The sequence below is a fragment of the Phocoena sinus genome, chromosome 7 (genome assembly GCF_008692025.1).
Source record: "Phocoena sinus isolate mPhoSin1 chromosome 7, mPhoSin1.pri, whole genome shotgun sequence".
Lineage (NCBI taxonomy): Eukaryota > Metazoa > Chordata > Mammalia > Artiodactyla > Phocoenidae > Phocoena > Phocoena sinus.
In genome coordinates this window covers 60,292,526-60,310,397 of record NC_045769.1, presented here as the reverse complement: position 1 = coordinate 60,310,397, position 17,872 = coordinate 60,292,526, and the positions used below count along the sequence as shown (strand labels likewise).

Below are 17,872 nucleotides of genomic sequence, written 5' to 3'. Positions count from 1 at the left end.
AAATATTTCCACCACATAAATTTAGACCCATATTAGACATGTTATAATTTTTTCTTCAACCATCAAACATAAATTAGAAAACTAAGGAGGAAAAGAAGTGGTGCTCCCCCTCCCCCCAAAGATTGATATGTCCTTGTCCTAGTACCCAAACACTGTAAATGTTACCTTATTTGGGAAAAGGGTCTTTACAGATGTAATTAAGTTAAGGATCTTGAGATGAGATCATCCTGGTTTACCCAGTAGGCCCTAAACCCAATGACAAGTGTCCTTATAAGAGACACAAGAGGAGGAGTCACAGACACAGAGAAGATCATGCAAAGATGGAGGCAGAGACTGGTGTGAGCAACCATAAGCCAAGGAATGAGGACAGCAATCAGAAGCTACAAGAGGCAAGGAACAGAATCTCCCCTAGAGCTTCTGGAGGGAGCACAGTCCTGCTGAGACCTTGATTTCAGACTTCTGGTCTCCAAAACTAAGAGAATAACTTTCTGTTGTTTAAGACACAAAGTTTGTGGTAATTTCTTACAGCAGCCACAGGATCCCCATACAACACCACACCCAGCCTTCCAGTCTCTAATCTGTAAAAGAGGAGTCCAAACAGACCCAGCTTGACCAAGCTCTTATCCTAGAGATGGGATTTCCATAACAACTCTGGTTACAAACTAGACTAGATCTTTCAGACTCTTACTTTGAAAGACAGTAACTAGAATAACCAGGCTTTACCAATTTCCAATTAGGAATTTATGAAGCCAATGTTATGGATTGAATGTTTGTGGCCCCCATCCCCTGAAATTCGTATGTTGATGTTTAATCCCCAGTGAGATGGTATTTAGAGGTGGAGCCTTTGGGAGGGAATTAGGTTATGGGGCCCTCATGAATGGGATTAGTGCCATTAGAAGAAAAGATATGAGAAGAAGAAGATATGAGAAGAGATATGAGAGAGCTTGCTTCTCTATCTCTGCTCTCCACTGTTAGGATATAAGAAGAGGGCCATCTGCAAATCAGGAAGCAGACTCTTGCCAGACACCAGATCTGTTGGCACCTTGATTGTGAACTTCCCAGGCTCCAGAACTATGAGAAATAAATGTTGTGTAAGCCACCCAGTCTGTGGTATCTTTGTTAGAACTAAGACAGGCAGTTTGTACAGTTTCTAAATTTTTGAGTTTTGGATAATTCTTCTTGCTTCTCTAAGCAACCCTCTTTTCTTACTGGCCATTTGGTCTCTTTTGCTCCCTCATAACATTGGCTCATAGTAATCTTTGGTCTGCCGTGGACTCAGAGCATCATTTATTTGCCTTCAATCCCACCATTGGCCAGTGTTATCTCTTGGTATTAACTAAGCTAAGAGAAAGAAAATGACTGGCTTAAATTCACCTGTGTATGTGAACGTATGTATATGGGACCACTAAGGTATTATGGATCAGCGGCCCCTATCTCAGGTGTCTAATCTGTGGTGGCTGGGAGCAGGGAAACATTATCACCTGGTATCAAACATGATGCTTAAGCAGGTGGGGCTGGGTATTCAGATGCTGTCAGGTACAATATAACAGTAGAGTGTGGGCTCTGTCGGGGTTGAAATAGCAGCTCTGCCATTCACCACACGTTCTATGACCTTGAGCAAGTTGATCTCTCTCAGTTTTTGTGTTTTATCTATAAAATAGAGAGCATGGACCAAGCCTGCCTTATAGGATTGGTGTGAGGATTAAATGAGTACATGTCTGGCATGTATGTAGTAAGTGCTCAGTACATTTTAGCTATTATCATTGAGCCTGCCAAGCCCATAACTTTTTCCACTGTGTAGTTTCAGAGACACCCCAGACCAACATGATTTAAATATCACTTTTCTACTCAGAAAGTTATATTCCTGTTCCTAATTTTTAAAATAAAGCGCCTAAAATCATAACTACTGTATCAAGAGACAGTATCATGGAGCAATATCAAAGGTGCTTCTCGGTCTAAGTTCACAACCTCCTGGCACTATCATCTCATCTCTAGTTCTGCTACAATTCTTTCTTGCCATTCTACGACCTATGGAATAAATGGTACCTTTAACCACCATCAACACTGCTGGTATATTATTTAGATATTTATTATTTAACTACTTTTTAAAGTGTATGAAAGTATTAAAGTATGTAAGTATATTAAGTATATAAGTATCTATTAGTTAATGAGGAAATTTAAAAAATAAATTTCTAAGAATTAAAGTAATTATAGGGATGAGATCGGCTAACCATGAGCCTTGCCCCAAGAAAACCAGATCCCCTATTTTCCTGCCTTATGTTAATATATGTTAGTAAAGCACCAGGTACATAGTGGATATCTATAGACAGAGCAAAGTACACTAATGTGGGATCTGTCTTATACTTTCTTATAACCCTAGTAATTATATAATTTCAACTGGAGGACCAATGTTGCACTTCTACTTCTAACTGCTATTTGATCATTGGAATTATAATCATGGTTTTTGATTTTTCACACAGCTTTCAAAATATATCTCCAGATTTACAGAGCATTATGAATGTAGTTCATTGGCTTGTTTTTCGAGGACATCAATGAGATTTTTTTTCTTTTAGCGACAGCACTCTAAATCTCTTTTTTAATCCTACCATTTTATGCTCCTCTCCCACTGGTTATATTCTTGTTCTCTCTGACCTCCTAAATATCTCTTACATCCTGTTTTATGCTCACCCCTCCCTCTCATCCCACCAGAACAATATTAATTTAGGCCTTCATCATTCTGTGTCCTAGATAGCTGGAATAGCTTCCCGTTTCCCCAGCATCCAGCTTCCTTGTCCCCTTCATGTGCATTCTTTATCCTTCCAGAGTGATTTTTCTAAAATGCAAATTTTACTATATTGTTCCTTTGCTCAAAACCCTATTGCTTTCAGGATACAACCTAAACTCCTTAGGCCTTTGCAATTCTAGCCCAACGGGTTCCTGTGATCGCCTTGGTTGCCATTAAATCGTCTGTATTGCACCTGTTGGTGCCTGGTAGTCTGCGCCACTGCCTGGTAGTGATACTCGGCAAAGCTCCTTGCTATAGTACTACTCACATCACCTCATCATCTCCTCAGTCATTAATGAGGATGTTTGGTGGCACTTGTAGTTGCAGATGCTGGTCTTGCTGAGACAGGAAAAGAACCCCCTCTCCCACCGCCCACTTTTACAATTCTTTCAATAAACGCCAAAGGGAGCAGTCCATTCTGAGTTACAACCCCAGGAGGCACAAGTTTCATCAGCCTATTTAAAGACCATTTGAGTGGAATCATTGTGTCCTACTCCAAAACATCCCTTTGGGCCCCAAATCCATAGGTCCTGGAGATTCCCAGTGTAGCCTGAGTATCTGTCAGGGTCATTTCCTTTAACACTGGGGGACACTCACCAAGGGATAGGCATGCTTCTTCTCCCAAGGCTGGATCTCTGTACACCCCGGCCAGACTGACAGTGCTGGGTGTTTTCTCCTTGTTTCTTCCTGGTGGCCCATGAAGAGAGGACATGTTTGTGAGTTATGGATATTATGTGTCATGATCATGAAAATTATTTTTATTTAAAAAAATTGCAATCTTCCCCCCCCCCACCCGCTGTGCGGCTTGTGGGATCTTAGTTCCCCCAGCAGGGATCGAACCTGTGCCCCCTGCAGTGGAAGCGCCGAGTCCTAACCGATGGGCCGCCAGGGAAGTCCCCCAAAATTGCAATCGTGAAACACTATTGTAGCAAAAAGGAGCTGTGAATTATGATGACTTTTTGGACTATTAATAATTCTATCACATTTTCCACGGTAATTTTTTCTGTCTAGAAATCTGGGAGAGGGTGGGATGGGGACATGGTTTTGCTCCTCACTCCCCGCACCTTTAACCTGACCCCATGAATCCTTGTGGAGTCCAGATTTTTGGTGAACTGTTGTTGCTATTTTTTTATTTTTAAAATTGTGGTAAAATGTACATGAAATTTACCATTTTAACAATTTAAAAGTGTACAATTCAGTGGCATTAAGTGCATTCACAGTGTTGTGCAAGCATTAGCGCTGTCCATTTCCAGAACTTTTTCATCTTCCCACACAGAAACTCTGCATGCATTAAACGTTAATTCCCTCTTTCCCTTCAGTCCCTGGTAACCTCTATTCTACTTCGTGTTTCTGAATTTTTCTACTCTAGGTACTTCATATAATATTTGTCCTTTTGTGTCTGGCTTATTTCAGTTAACATAATGCTCTTTAGGTTCATCTATATTGTAGTATGTATCAGAATTTCATTCCTTTTAAGGCTAACATTCTATTGTAGGTACATACCACATTTTTTTCTATCCATTCATCTGGTGATGGCCATTTGTATGATTTACACCTCCTGGCTATTGTTAATAACACTGCTACAAACATGCGTGTACAAGTTTCTCTTTGAGTCCCTGCATCAATTCTTTTGGGTATATACCTAGGAGTGGAATTGATGGATCATATCGTAATTCTCTGTTTAACTTTTTAAGGACTGCTGGTGGACTGGTTTTGAACTCTACGGATCAATGTTCAGATTAGGCTCTTCCGTGGGGCCCTGACCAATATCTTCAATTTTTAACCAATCTATAGTCAATCCTCAAGTCTCCTTTAAGCTAACAGTTAAACTTCCTCTCTCTACAGCAATTCTCTTTCCACAGAGTTGTTTAAGAGGAACAGATCTGAAGAAGAAATCAATGATCTGGAAAATTCACACCTAGGACAGTTTACAATAAGTTGTCTATGTAGCAAAAAACCAGAAAATTTTCACACCTTTTTTTTTTGGTACACTCCAGTTGTTTCCAGTGTATGTGGGGGGATGATCAAATTAAAAACAACCCAAAAACTCTTGAGCACAAACAAAAACCTTGCTAAGTGCAAATTTTTAAAAAAATTATGGAAGGAGAACAAGTTAAAGGGGAGTCTGGATCATAAAAATGTAGGCAGAGTTAGGTTGTAGTTATAATTCAGTGTCCATAATGTTGGAACCGACTGATTCAGTAATTAAAACTTGACTTTATCTCATCCAGTGTTTAATGGTGCTCTAACACTAGCAATCAAGTATTTCACAATGGACAATGCTTATCCATGAGAAAACAAATATTTCTTCTCCCTAAAAATGGCCAGGTTTGCATTCATGTTTCCATATTCCATTCTCGCATCAGGTGTCAGATGTCAGCAAACTGACCTACTTAAAATGGGGTTGACGTATGATTAAAAGCAAACATACCAATATGGTTTCGAGGGGTAGGATTTGTGGATCTGACTGAGCCAGGGTGGTCATGGGCTGGACCCTCCTGCAGAGTGGCTTCTGGCTGCAGAAGGGTAACTTAGACCTTTTGGGTTTCTTGCCTTTGTGCATCCTGAAAGCAGGCGTGGGGTGCGGTGGGGTGGGGGTGGGGCGTGGGAGTGGGGGTGGGGGGAGGGGGGCGCGTAGATCGATAATTAGGGGGTTATTTAAAATAAGTCACCTGACAAACTGCAACCTGCCTGTATCCACAAATACAATGACAGCTCTCCCCAGTCCTTTGTTCCTGGGTGTGTGGCAGCTATTGAAGGTCTCTTGTTTACAGAGCAGCTTGGGTTCCAGTTACATTGCCTGAAAGAAGGAAAGGTGTGTGGGACTAGAGCAGCACACCTACTGGGACATTAGCTTTGTTTTGAAATCCATCTAAAAGTGATAACATGTTAGTAATTGTTGCATTCTTTGTCCTAAAACCAAACATCTAGAGGTCAAGGTTGACTTCAGCTCACCTTGTTATTAGTGATCAGAACCTCAGGGTCAAGTATCATACTTAATAATAAGAAATGGAATTCTTTGTGCAAAGTGAATAAAAGCTATGGGACAGCACACAACCATCCTGAAAGTTCATAATGGCCTGAGGAGTTCAAAGCTCTCTAACAGGAGACTGGTATTTTAGAATGTTTTACAGATTTAACATTCCTCCTACAATCGTTCTGGCTAGTAATAAGTAGTTACTGAGTATGTGCTGTATTTACAGCCCTTGTACCAGATCCTGTCTGTGTATGTCAGGTGTGTGCTTATGAAATGTCAGGTATGTACCTATTACCTTTGCTCTGGCCTGTGCCCTCATCTCTGCACACTGAATTTCCATTCTTACTCATTTTGTGTCTTTCATTCAAAATGAACATATTTACCCGTACATGATTAACGTAGTGACATAAAACCTTTATGAGATGGCTAAAATTACAAGACTAACTCGTATTCCAATTTATAGGACCCTATAAAGGGACCGCATATTTAACACTACAATATATATCTTGACTGACATAACAAATATTTCAAAATTAAAAAGTTTTTTATCATAAAATGTTTCAGATACAAAAAAATCCCACAGAAAGTGAAAATATAAAAGACACTTATGTATCTACCACTCACATTTAACATGTTGCCATATTTGCTTCATACATTGAAGACCCTCCCCTCCCCTCCTTCCTCCATCTTTCCCTCCTCAGAGTTAACCTGTATCCTATTCCAACTGCACGTCTTTATATACTTTCACAACTTACGTATGTTTTGTGTTTAAAATTTGCATAAGGGGTATACTTTACAGAAATGTTTGCAATCTGCTTTTCCATTCAACTTTAAGATTTACTTACATTGATGCAAGCAAGCTATACCATTCCTTTGAACACTTCAAATTCTATTGTATGAATACACCACTGTTCATGTCTCCATTTCCCTTCTGAGGGCCATTTAGGTTGTTGGCAATATTTTAATACGATACACAAATACTACTGTGAATGAACCATCCACTCTTCTGGTCTGGTTAGCTCTACCTTCAAAATAATACATCTTAAAATCTGACCACTTCCCCCCATCCCACGATCACCCTAGTCCAATCCATCATTTTTTCCTCCAGGGGCTCGTAAGTGTCTCACTCTTGCCCCCCTTTCGTTTATAGTTCACACAGCCCATGGAGTCTGATTGGGTCTTGTCTTCATCAGAATCCTTCCTATCATACCTGATATAAAATCCAAACCTCTTCCTATGGCCAGGGAAGCCCCATGTGATCTGTCCCCTCACCCTCTCTTTCCCTAGCTTTCTGTAGTCCAGTATGGTCCTTTACTGGGCTTCTGTTCACTCTGCCTGATACCAGCACTTCCTTCATCTTCCTGTGGCTTCCTCCCTTATTTTTATTCAGGTTCCTGATCAGATAACACCTCCTTTCCTGTTTCTATTTTCTTTTTTTTTTTTTTCTGTTTCTATTTTCTGAATTGGTACCTCTTTCATTTCCTATCCATCTATCCTACTTTTTCCTTCTTGGAAGTTATCACACCTGAAATTATCTTATTGTTTACTTCCATTCCTCCACTAGAATGTCAACTTCCTGGGCTTTATGTCCCAGTTCTCAGAATAGTGCCTGGTGTCATGGGTGTTGGCAAGCCTCAGCTGAACGAATAAAGGAGAGAGCATCAGTACAAGACTCATAATGTACCTTCTCCAGGACAGTAGCTTGGAAACTTTGTTGACGGTGAAGCACAATAAGAAGTACGCGTTTTACACAGCACACACACAGGCAGGCACAAGCGCTTCAGGAAACAATACTCACACTACTCTTATTTTTAAAATTCTATTTCAAAAAGAAAGAAGAAAATATGCTAGTTGCAACCCACTAAATTGATTTCACAATTTGCCAATGGGTTCTCACTTGCAGCATGAAAAACTTAGTTTTAGGGTATATGTCTGGAAGCGGTTTTGCTAAATATTCCTGAATTGCACTCCCAAGTGAAACATTTACACTAATAACATCATTTCAGGGATTTCCTCATATCCTTACCAACACCTGGTCTTAACAGGCTTTACATTTTTGGCCAGTCTGAGTGAAACTGTATCTCTGTTTTAATTTGCATTTTCCTGATTACTAAAAAGACTAATAGACCAGTGATCTTAACCTTAAAAAATATGTAAACTATATTCTGGTGCCCCAGCAAGACTAATACTTCTCTTATCAGAAGAAATAGGCAAAGTGAGTTAATCTTCCCCTACTTTATGTAGTTTAACAATTCCAAATTCTCACATGTTTAATTTTAGTGGCACAAGATTGTATTCCCAAGGACATAACGACGATTTTAGTTCATTCACCATTCATGCAGTCGTTTATTTACTCAACAACTATTTATTGAGGGCTCGCTACTGCCAGCAATTTCGCCAGACAGACCAACAAACTCTCCTGCCGCCTACCTTCCAGACCCTGAGTTCTTTGTTCCTCGCTCTGTGGCAGAGTGACCACGGATCAGGCGTGTAGTAGAAAGGCTCGAAAACTCCGATCAAGTCCTTAACGATTCTTCCAATCCACGTTCTCGTGCATCGACTATTCACAAGTTTTTGTATTCAGTATACCCGGAGAGGAACGCAGTGTGTTCACGCATGCTCTCTCCCTGCAAAGGAATATTCCCAAGAGAAGTTTTGAAGGAGAAAGCGAATGCTTCATTTAAAGCACTTGTTTTAAACGTAAGATTATAATTAAGGTCTTTTAAAGCAACACAATTTATTTTACTTTTTCTTCTAAAAGCAACTTTTCCCCCTGTTCTCTACAAAAAAATTTTTTTAAGCCTCACACTGTATTTCGTCGTAATGTCAGGTTCGTTTCAAAGGGCAATGAAAAATCTCAGGCTCATTCTGACTTAGGTAATTCTAAATTTTGACGAAGAACGTTAACTCCAAACCACATTAATACAGTCTTTAGCTTCCATTCTTCTATAATTTCTAGACTTTATTATCCCATAGATAAGTCTTAACTAAGAGTAGCCCTTTCTCATTTCAAAACCACAAGTCTTATATAAAACAACTTCCCGTGCTTTCTGGAAAGAAAGATCAGGATTTAACTCATTTTATTGCTTCAGATAATGTTGCGGTTACCAGATAAGAGGTGCTACATCTAGGGACAGTGCCTGGGCTGATAAACGGTGGAGTTCGTGCTTGGTTCTTTGATTTTTATTTTATATAACGTAAACCGCACACCGCAGGGAAAGTGCTAAATGCGGAGGCCAGCGCAGCTCTCCACGACTCCCATCTCCACTTTCCTCTCCCAGCCCCGGAATTCATGCAAATCAGCCTGCTAACCCCGGGGCAATACGACCCATTTTCGCGCCATTCGCTCGGGACCGTGCAGCTACGTAAAGAGGAGTGGTCCTGGAGCTCCCAAGGCACCACAGTTCCAAGAAGGATTTTAGGGGACTGCACGGCTATCACAGGACTTCAGGGTACCTGGGGGGACCGCTTTTTTTCCGGGGCCGAGTGGGTCTCTCGCGCGGGTGGACCGTTACCATAGCTGGCAGGACCTGCGCCCCAACGCGGGAAAGCCTGCCGCGCCCCGCCCCTCCGGCCCGGGCTCTGAGCGCCCCGCCCGCCGGCCCGCGCTGGTCGAGCTCGGGCTCCTGCGTGGTGGGACGGAGGCGCGCGCGGCTCCTCAGCTCTCAGCGCTCAGAGCGCCAGCCGCCAGCATGGACGCTCGCCGCGTGCCGGTGAGGCTGGACGGGCGAAGGCGCGGGATGGGCGCGGTGGGTGTTGGGCACGGGCGGACCCCCTCCAACTCCGCGGCGGAGTGCCCTTACCAACTGGTGGCCGTCCTGGGCGGCGCCCGTTGAGGCAAGCCCTTGATGTTTTGCACTTGCGGGTAGTTCGGGGACTAGGGGTTGCCCCCGACGGGCGTGTGCACCCGGCGCGCGGGCGGTCCGGAGATTTGAGAGGTTTGCAGGATGGTTGGCAGCCCCGGGGAGCTCGAGGCCACGTGCGCCCGTGGTGCACGTGCGCTGGGGGCTGGCCGGGGGGGGCCCATTGTGTCCGCTGTACGCAGCCCTGCCCGCGGGGCGCGGAGGGGAACGCCGCCCTGCGGCGTCCGGGCCCTTTCCCGCGCGCACCCCGCGCGCACTGGGGGTCCTTGGGCGCGCTTCCCGCCCGCTTTTGCATCAGCCATGCCGGCAGGCGCTTCTAACCACTGAGGGTTTGGGGTTTGGAGTTTAAAGGTCTTGCAAATCGGTCTCTTTAGAACTTGGGTTATGCACACTTGAGGGGGCATTTCTAGTCCCAGGCGGTGATTTAGTGCAGCGGAAGGACTTGGTCTGAACGGTTCGCCGACCGTTTGCTCATTTCCCACTCCCTTCCCCACCCCCCAACCATCCTCAGCAGCAGGACGTAGCCCTGATGGAACGTTACTTTCTGCTCTAACGGAAACCGGAACGGAGGGTCTGCCCCAGAAGAGGTTAGAGGGTGGGGGTTGGGTGAAAAGGAAGAGAGTGACACGCTTAAAATAAATATGGGTAAGGGACCCACGTGGGAAGGCTGGGATTCCCTGGGGGTGGGTGGGAGAGGGCGTGTTGGGGGCGTGGTTTCAGAGACAGCTCTCCTGAATGGACCTGGGCATTGGCTTTCGGCATGAAGAAAGACATGTGTAGCTGGACTTGGACTCTGACGTGCCTGGATTCAAATTTGGGCCATCGTGGGACTTGAATAGTTCCTTTCACCGCTCTGAGCCTCAATTTCCACCTTTGTTGCAAGGAATTAATGTGAAAGCATACTTAGTGCCTGGCACAAAAAAACACCTATTAAGTGGTGTTAGTTATTACCTATCTGCCAAGAAAGTCCATCTCAACCATGATCATTTGCCTCGCTTCTTTCTAGGTCTTTTCCTCTAGATATATATTTGCCTGATAACTAACTCTTGGCATGTGGTGACTAGTTAAAGCGCAGAAGGAATTTCCCTGCGAGCTTCCAATAGAATGCCTCCCTTGAGGCTATCTTGGGCGTCTGACTGCTGGCAGGTATACTGATGAGTGAATGGTGATAATTCCTGCAGTAGTGCAAGGAGCTTTGCTGTTTTAGGAGACTGCAGACTCCTTCCAACCCTGTGATCTTGAGCAATCTGTTTCACCTCCTTGCAGCCTTTAATTTGCTCATCTGGAAAATGGGGAGTTTCTGAGATCCCCTTTAATAGGTAGTACCTCTACCTATTATCACATTTGCCTGCCTTTCTAAAAGGACAAAAGACTAAAACTTCCTAAGATGATTGAATGGAGTCTGTTGAGGAGTACTGGGTGGTTGGGTCCCATGATCATGAAAATAATTTTATTTGCAAGAGAAATGCATAATGTTAAGTATAGAAGGAAGGTCAGAATGTTCTGTTCACCCGACACCTCACATCTTGGCATTATTTTTGTGGGACCCCTAGCAGAGCTTGCCTTTTCAAAAGTTTTCAGTGTAAGGAGTCACTTCTGTTACTCCATGGCTATACTTCAGAAGAGAAAAATATAGGAACTACTAATACAACATTTAAGAAATCTCATTAAGTATTAAGAAATGGTAGAAACTACCATCTTCTTACATGAGATTGATGCCAGTTGCACGTTCTGAGGAGCAGTGCCAGGCTATTCAGTGTTCATGAATGAAGGCTGCATTTTCCTATCCACAGGCCATTTGTGTCTTATGAAAGGACTTCTAAAAACTTAAGACTTGTGCAGCAAGGGGACTGCAGAAAGAGCTGAATGTCTGGCCAGCCTAATAGAGCCCTGAAGTGGAATCAGGCATTCTACCTGGGTTTGGAGGACTGTTTGACCTTTAACTTGGCTCCTGTACATTTGTTCACTGGGTCGATAATATTTGATTTGTAAGGACTTGTGCTGAAATCACTCTACCCCTCCTGACTGGCACAGGCCTGGCTGAAAGCCTGCCATCTCAAAGTAGAGGTGCTGCCCAGTTTTTACAGTTTGGGAAATTAGCATCACAGTACAGAGCCCAAAGCTTACATAGAGAGATCTCATTAGCTTGATTTTGGCTGAGGGAGAGAAATCACTACCATTTTGTACTTTTGAAGTACAGTTTAATTTTTTTTTTAAGGGCAGATTTTAGGAGTTTAGCCTTTAATGCCTTGGGAGCTCAGTATAATAATGTTAAGAGTTTGGGGCTCTTAAGGTGGGTAAAGGGGTAGCTCTACAGATATTTGAAAAAATTGATAGTTGTCGTTATAATGTTCCTTCACAGGGATCTCTTTTTAGGATAGTACCTGGTTTTGAAAAAAATTTTTGTAGCAATTGCAAACCCGCCTTTTTCTGTGTAGGGTATGAGAAGTGGGCATATCTCCTCTGTGCCGTTTGAACCTACTCAACTCAAAAATGGTATCTTTCGTTAGATTCTGCGGTAAGCAACCCATTTAATAGTGTTGTCATTTCTGTTTGCAGCAAAAGGATCGCAGAGCAAAGAAGAACTTCAAGAAATTCAGATATGTGAAGTTGATTTCCATGGAAACCTCGTCATCCTCTGATGACAGTTGTGACAGCTTTGCTTCTGATAATTTTGCAAACACAGTAAGTGCAGCCTGAGAATAAACAGAATGGAGTCTGCCGTGCTCAAAATGCCTCAGATGCTTTGTGTGTGATTAAAACTGCTTGCTTTTTGCTTACATTTCTATACAGCCGTTATGAAAATACAGTATGCACTGCAATTTCATTTCACTTTTTGCTGTGGTTCTAGGTAGTAATTGTTGGAGGTAGATTAGCTACTTATTCTATCCTTTTGAAATGTCGCCTAACCTAACATGCCTGATGATTTGCCATAACAACTCAGAAATCATTTGTAAACCTCTGAACCATTTTTCTTTGTAACAAAAGCTGTTCTCTTGTAGTGCACTTGTAAATGTGATTTGCTCTCTGCACGGTTTATGGAAAATTGGTTCTTGAAAAAGGAAAAAAAAATGCACAACCACATTTATTTATTTATTTTACAGAAACCTAAATTCAGGTCAGATATCAGTGAAGAACTGGCAAATGTTTTTTATGAGGACTCTGATAATGAATCTTTCTGCGGCTTTTCAGAAAGTGAGGTGCAAGATGTGTTAGACCATTGTGGATTTTTACAGAAACCAAGGCCAGATGTCACTAACGAACTGGCCAGTATTTTTCATGCCGACTCTGATGATGAATCGTTTTGCGGTTTCTCAGAGAGTGAGATACAAGATGGAATGGTGAGTTTGAGAATTTCACCAATTTCAAGAAATAAGGTACCTTTAGAGGCATGACATACTTGTTTAAAAAGTTTTTTTTTTTTCCTTAAGATTTTCGTTTTAGTCATGCCACAAGATTTTGTTGATCTTTTAAAAAGTTTTAAGAGTATTTTCTTCATGTCTTAAAGCAGTTTTTTGCTAATGTAGTTCTACTTGTAAAGCTTGACCATTTTTGTAGTCTCTGAAAATCTTGGAAACTGGTAAGATAGAATTGGCCCGCCTGCAGATTTCTGTTGCTACAGAAATCCAGCCTAATCAGAGGAAGCACACGTGTCCTCAAGATGAGCTACATTCACATTTAAGTTCAAGTGCCCAGCCCAGGGCCTGACACAGAGTAGGCCTTCAGTAAATGTCGGTTCCCGTAGTGGATCTGTGCCTGCATCCGGAAAGCCTGTGATAACTCCCATGCAGGAGCTTAAGTGCAGGTAATGACAATTAGGGCCCTGCCTGCTTCCACTTTGGCTCCTTTGTTGGCTTTTCCTGTGCATGCTGTCTTACCTCTAGCCTCTGTTGTCCTGCTCAGGACACTGCTGCCGCTGACGCACCTCGGTCCCACTCTCCCCGAGCATGCTGGTTACTTCTGCACACGTTTTTCTGTTAGCAAGACTTTCTCGACAAGCTGTTGATTTGCAGTCAGGTGCGTGCTCTTTAGCTCATTGTGGTCTGACACGGGTCCACTGCCTGGGACCACACTTGAGCGGCACTGACATAAGTGAGAACGCCTGACCAGCGAATGTTTATCACTGTCTAACTTCATGATAATGTAATATTTCCTCTAAGAGGTGATGTTGGTCTGAATCAGTATGTATTGGAGTTATTGGCAGGGGCTGATCTGCGAATCTGGATGTCACCCAACATTGTCTATAGCCTGAATCATTTCCGGGCAATGTTTCAATTCTTTGTAGATGCTATTTGTTGCGATTGATAAAATGCCAATTGATTAAAAGGCTTAAGAACTGATAAAAGTTTTGTCATTTTATATCTTTCAACCCATGCACACTAAAAATATAGGAATAGTACAAAAAACGGTGGGGATTTTGGAATTTAAAAAATGCGTCTTCCGTTTCTGGGACTTTATGGGTGGTATTTTTTTCCTCTCTCTTTGTTTGTTTTCAGCCATCACCACAGTCAATTTCAGAATATTTTTGTCACCCCAAAAAGAAATGCTGGACCCATCAGCAGTCACTTTGCATCCTTTCCCAATATCCTCAGTTCCTGACAACCGTTAATCTATTTTGTCTCATAGATTTGCCTATCCTGGGCATTTCCTAGAAGTGGAACCCTACAATATGTGGTCTTTTGTGACTGGCTTCTTTCACTTAGCATGTTTTCAAAGTTCTTCCATGTGTCAGTACTTCATATCTTTTTTTTTTTTTTTTTACTTCATATCTTTTTATTGCTGAATAATATTCCATTGTGTGAATATACCACATTTTATTTATCCATTCATCAGTTGATGGACGTTTCGGTTGTTGGCACCTTTTGGCTGTTAGGACTGATGCTGCTGTGAACGTGTGCATACAGGTTTTTGTATGGACATACACTCTTCAGTAGGAGTAGAATTGCTGAGTCATGTAGTCTGTATGGTTAACCTTTTGAGGAACCGCCAGACTGTCTTCCAAAGTGGCGGCACCATTTTACAGTCCTACCAGAGTGGGTGTGTGGGTTCCAGTTTCTCCACATCCTTGCTGTACTTATTGATTTGGTTCTGCTAGTGGGTGGGAAGTGATGTCTTGTGATTCTGATTTGCATTTCCCCAGTGGCTAAGTTTCATACATTTTAAATGATGGAAACATACTACTTTTGGAATCTGAGATTTTAAAAATTTTAGGCTTACAAAAAGTGGATAAGAGAGGGAGGTAGTCAGATCTCATAGAGACAGAAAGTAGAATGGTGGTTGCCAGGGGTTGAGGGGGATGCGAATGGGGAGTAATTGTTTAATGAGTATGGAGTTTCAGTTTGTGAAGATGAAAAAGTTCTGGATATGGATGGTGGTGATGGTTGCAGAACAATGAATGTATTTAATGTCATTGAATTGTACACTTAAACATGGTTCAAGTGAAACATTTTATGTTATGTTACATATATTTTGCTAGTTTTTTAAAAAAGTAGTACAGAGCATTGAGACATCTTTTAATAAAGTTTAGTATTGCCATAAGCATTGAAATCATGTTTATGAGAGCACACATATTTACTCCTAGGGGAATTCTTTTAAAAATGCTTAAAGATTCTATTTTTAAAGAAATGAAAAAGGGAGCTGGGATTTTCACATTAAAAAAATGGCTCAGAACCACTGGCCTAGGGACTGTGAAGGTGGCTTATAACAATGTGTCTTGTAGGCTCCCTGAGTTAAACTACACTCAGGTTGTTGTATTTATTTGTAATTCTTGATTTTGTTACCCAGAGCTGTCAATTTAACTTGACAATTAAAGTGTTCAGTGCACATGTATTTGCTGCAAGCTTGTTTTGTTCCAAAGGCATATTTTGTAGTCATACTCTTGCAGACTGTGCAACAATCAGCAAGTCATTAATGCCTCACTTGTCCTGATTGACTAGAGGCTGCAGGCAGACCACGCCGGCTGTCGGACCCGCAGTCAGTGCAGAAGTTCCGGACCTCTCCGGGTAGCCATGAAGTTTCCAACTCGAAACACCAGGGGAGCCGCCAACGAGAGAGCAGTGCCCTCCGAACCCTCAGAGAATTCTGTGACCGATTGCAATTCTGATTCAGAAGATGAAAGTGGCATGAATTTTTTGGAGAAAAGGGCTTTAAATATACAGCAAAACAAAGCAATGGTGGGTATCTGACTTTGAATGTATTAGAACTCTCCCTTTCTTCCCAGCTTTTCTCTAAGCCACTTGTTGCTTATATCTTTGTCATAAGAATTATTTTCCATGTAGCTCTGAAATTTTCATAGCATATGTTTTAAAATGTGTTTCTTTCCCTAAACTGACTTTTCTTTTTTTAATCTGTTAAAGTCTTGGTAGATGTATAGGGGAAATCAGAAGCTCTTTGAAACGTGCTACTGTGATTTCCAGAATTTACTTGTTTTCAGTAGTTATTCTAAACCAATAACTTCTGTTTACTTTCCTCCCTTTTTAGCTTGCAAAACTAATGTCAGAATTAGAAAGCTTTCCTGGCTCCTTCCCTGGAAGGCGTTCCCTGCCTGGCTCCAGTTCAGTAAGTACAAATCCTTGTTTGTATGGTACTGTTTTGGGCAGGTTTGATTTTAAATGGGCAGGTCTGATTTTAAATGGGCAGGTCTGATTTTAAAGTCCAATTTCATTATTTCATGTGGTCTTGTAGATAGACTTAGAGGTGATAGAGGAAAGCTTCTGACAGATCTCTGGGACCTCTTCCTTGCACCCTGGGCCAGGGGTGCCCCTGTCCCCTGATGCCAAGCTCCTGTGGGGCTCAAACCCCACCCCCCTCCGTTTTCCTTGGCCACCCACGTGGCACGTGGGGTCCTAGTTCCTGGACCAGAGATCGAACCCGCGCCCCCTTGCAGTGGAAGCACGGAGTCTCCACCACTGGACCTCCAGGGAAGTTCCTCAAACCTCTTTTGATTGGTTGTTTCTTTTCCTCCCACCCAAGTAAACCTAAGACCCTCAGGGGTAGGAAATAAAGATCGAAAATGGTTTTTTCTGTATCCCCAGCATTGGCAGATTCCTCCTACATGGTAATGGATGTTTTTAAAATCTGAGAATGAAAAAATAGAAAGCAAAAACAATTTGTTAACCAAGTCATGGCCTAATATATGTGATTATATCCTGAGGAAACTAAGCTGGTGCAACTCAGGGGAATCTGGTGTGTCCGGTGTGGTACAAAAGGAAAGATTTCCTTTTCCGCCTCTCCGTGAGCAGGAATAGAACAAGGAAAAGCATACATACATTTCTCTCTTGGGCAGTATAGGAACAGTGAATATGTTTCAGGGCTCAAGAGATGTTGTAGAAAAGGTTTTTTTTTTGGAGAACGAGATTCTTTCTTACATCTTTATTGAGTAAAGCATAAATAGATCATCCCTCAGTTTGAGAGAAACCAGGTTTGGTGTTAACAGAAGCCAAATTACAATGGCTGTATCATTTCTGGGCTCATTTTCCATGCATTACAGAGAGGCTGAAGGAAATTGGAAAGTGGAGTACTCCTTTTACTTAAAAGACAACCTGGTTCAGGAGAAGGTGCCACTTCTCATTCTGGAATAAACGGGTCCAATCCTCTGTGTTTTGTTCAGCGTCCAAAGACACCCCGAAGGCGCACATTCCCAGGTGTCTCCTGCAGGAGAAACCCTGAGCGGAGAGCTCGTCCTCTCACCAGGTCGAGGTCTCGGGTCCTTGGGTCACACAGTGCCCCGCCCACGGAGGATGAGGAGGAGGACGAGGAGGAAGAGGATAAGTACATGTTGGTGAGAAAGAGGAAGCCCGTGGCTGGCTACATGAACGTGAGTTCTCCGCTTTTATGCTTTCTCTTCTGTTTGTCATGTTCTGTGGGCCCAGGGTCATGGACACAGCACAGAAGCACACACCGCCTCAACACCAATGATCCATATGAAATGTTCTTCTCAAACACTCCAGAACGGTTAAAGCCACATCAGCTTTTTTTTTTTTTTTTTTTGGCGGTACGCGGGCCTCTCACTGTTGTGGCCTCTCCTGTTACGGAGCACAGGCTCCAGACGCGCAGGCTCAGCGGCCATGGCTCACGGGCCCAGCCACTCCGCGGCATGTGGGATCTTCCCGGACCGGGGCACGAACCCGCGTCCCCTGCATCGGCAGGCGGACTCTCAACCCCTGCGCCACCAGGGAAGCCCCACATCAGCTTATTTTGATGGTTCTTGCTAGCAGGCAAGAGGATCAAAATTATCTTGGGCTTTTC

The 17,872-nt window shown here is 42.8% G+C and overlaps 1 protein-coding gene across 5 annotated transcripts in view; it reads left to right on the top strand.

Annotated features, from left to right (window-relative positions):
- CDCA7 (cell division cycle associated 7) overlaps positions 1 to 17,872 on the top strand; it is a 37,660-nt gene that overhangs the window by 15,578 nt on the left and 4,210 nt on the right. The window contains exons 1-6 of one of the 5 annotated variants that reach the window (XM_032638581.1): positions 9,348 to 9,475; positions 12,185 to 12,310; positions 12,730 to 12,966; positions 15,562 to 15,798; positions 16,106 to 16,183; positions 17,235 to 17,441. In XM_032638581.1, coding sequence (XP_032494472.1) covers positions 9,455 to 9,475; positions 12,185 to 12,310; positions 12,730 to 12,966; positions 15,562 to 15,798; positions 16,106 to 16,183; positions 17,235 to 17,441 — 906 coding nt within the window. In that variant the 5' untranslated portion in view covers positions 9,348 to 9,454. Of the gene's footprint in view, positions 1 to 9,340; positions 9,512 to 12,184; positions 12,311 to 12,729; positions 12,967 to 15,561; positions 15,799 to 16,105; positions 16,184 to 17,234; positions 17,442 to 17,872 lie in introns of those variants that run through there. The other 4 variants (XM_032638580.1, XM_032638582.1, XM_032638584.1 and 1 more) reach the window with 4 other exon arrangements.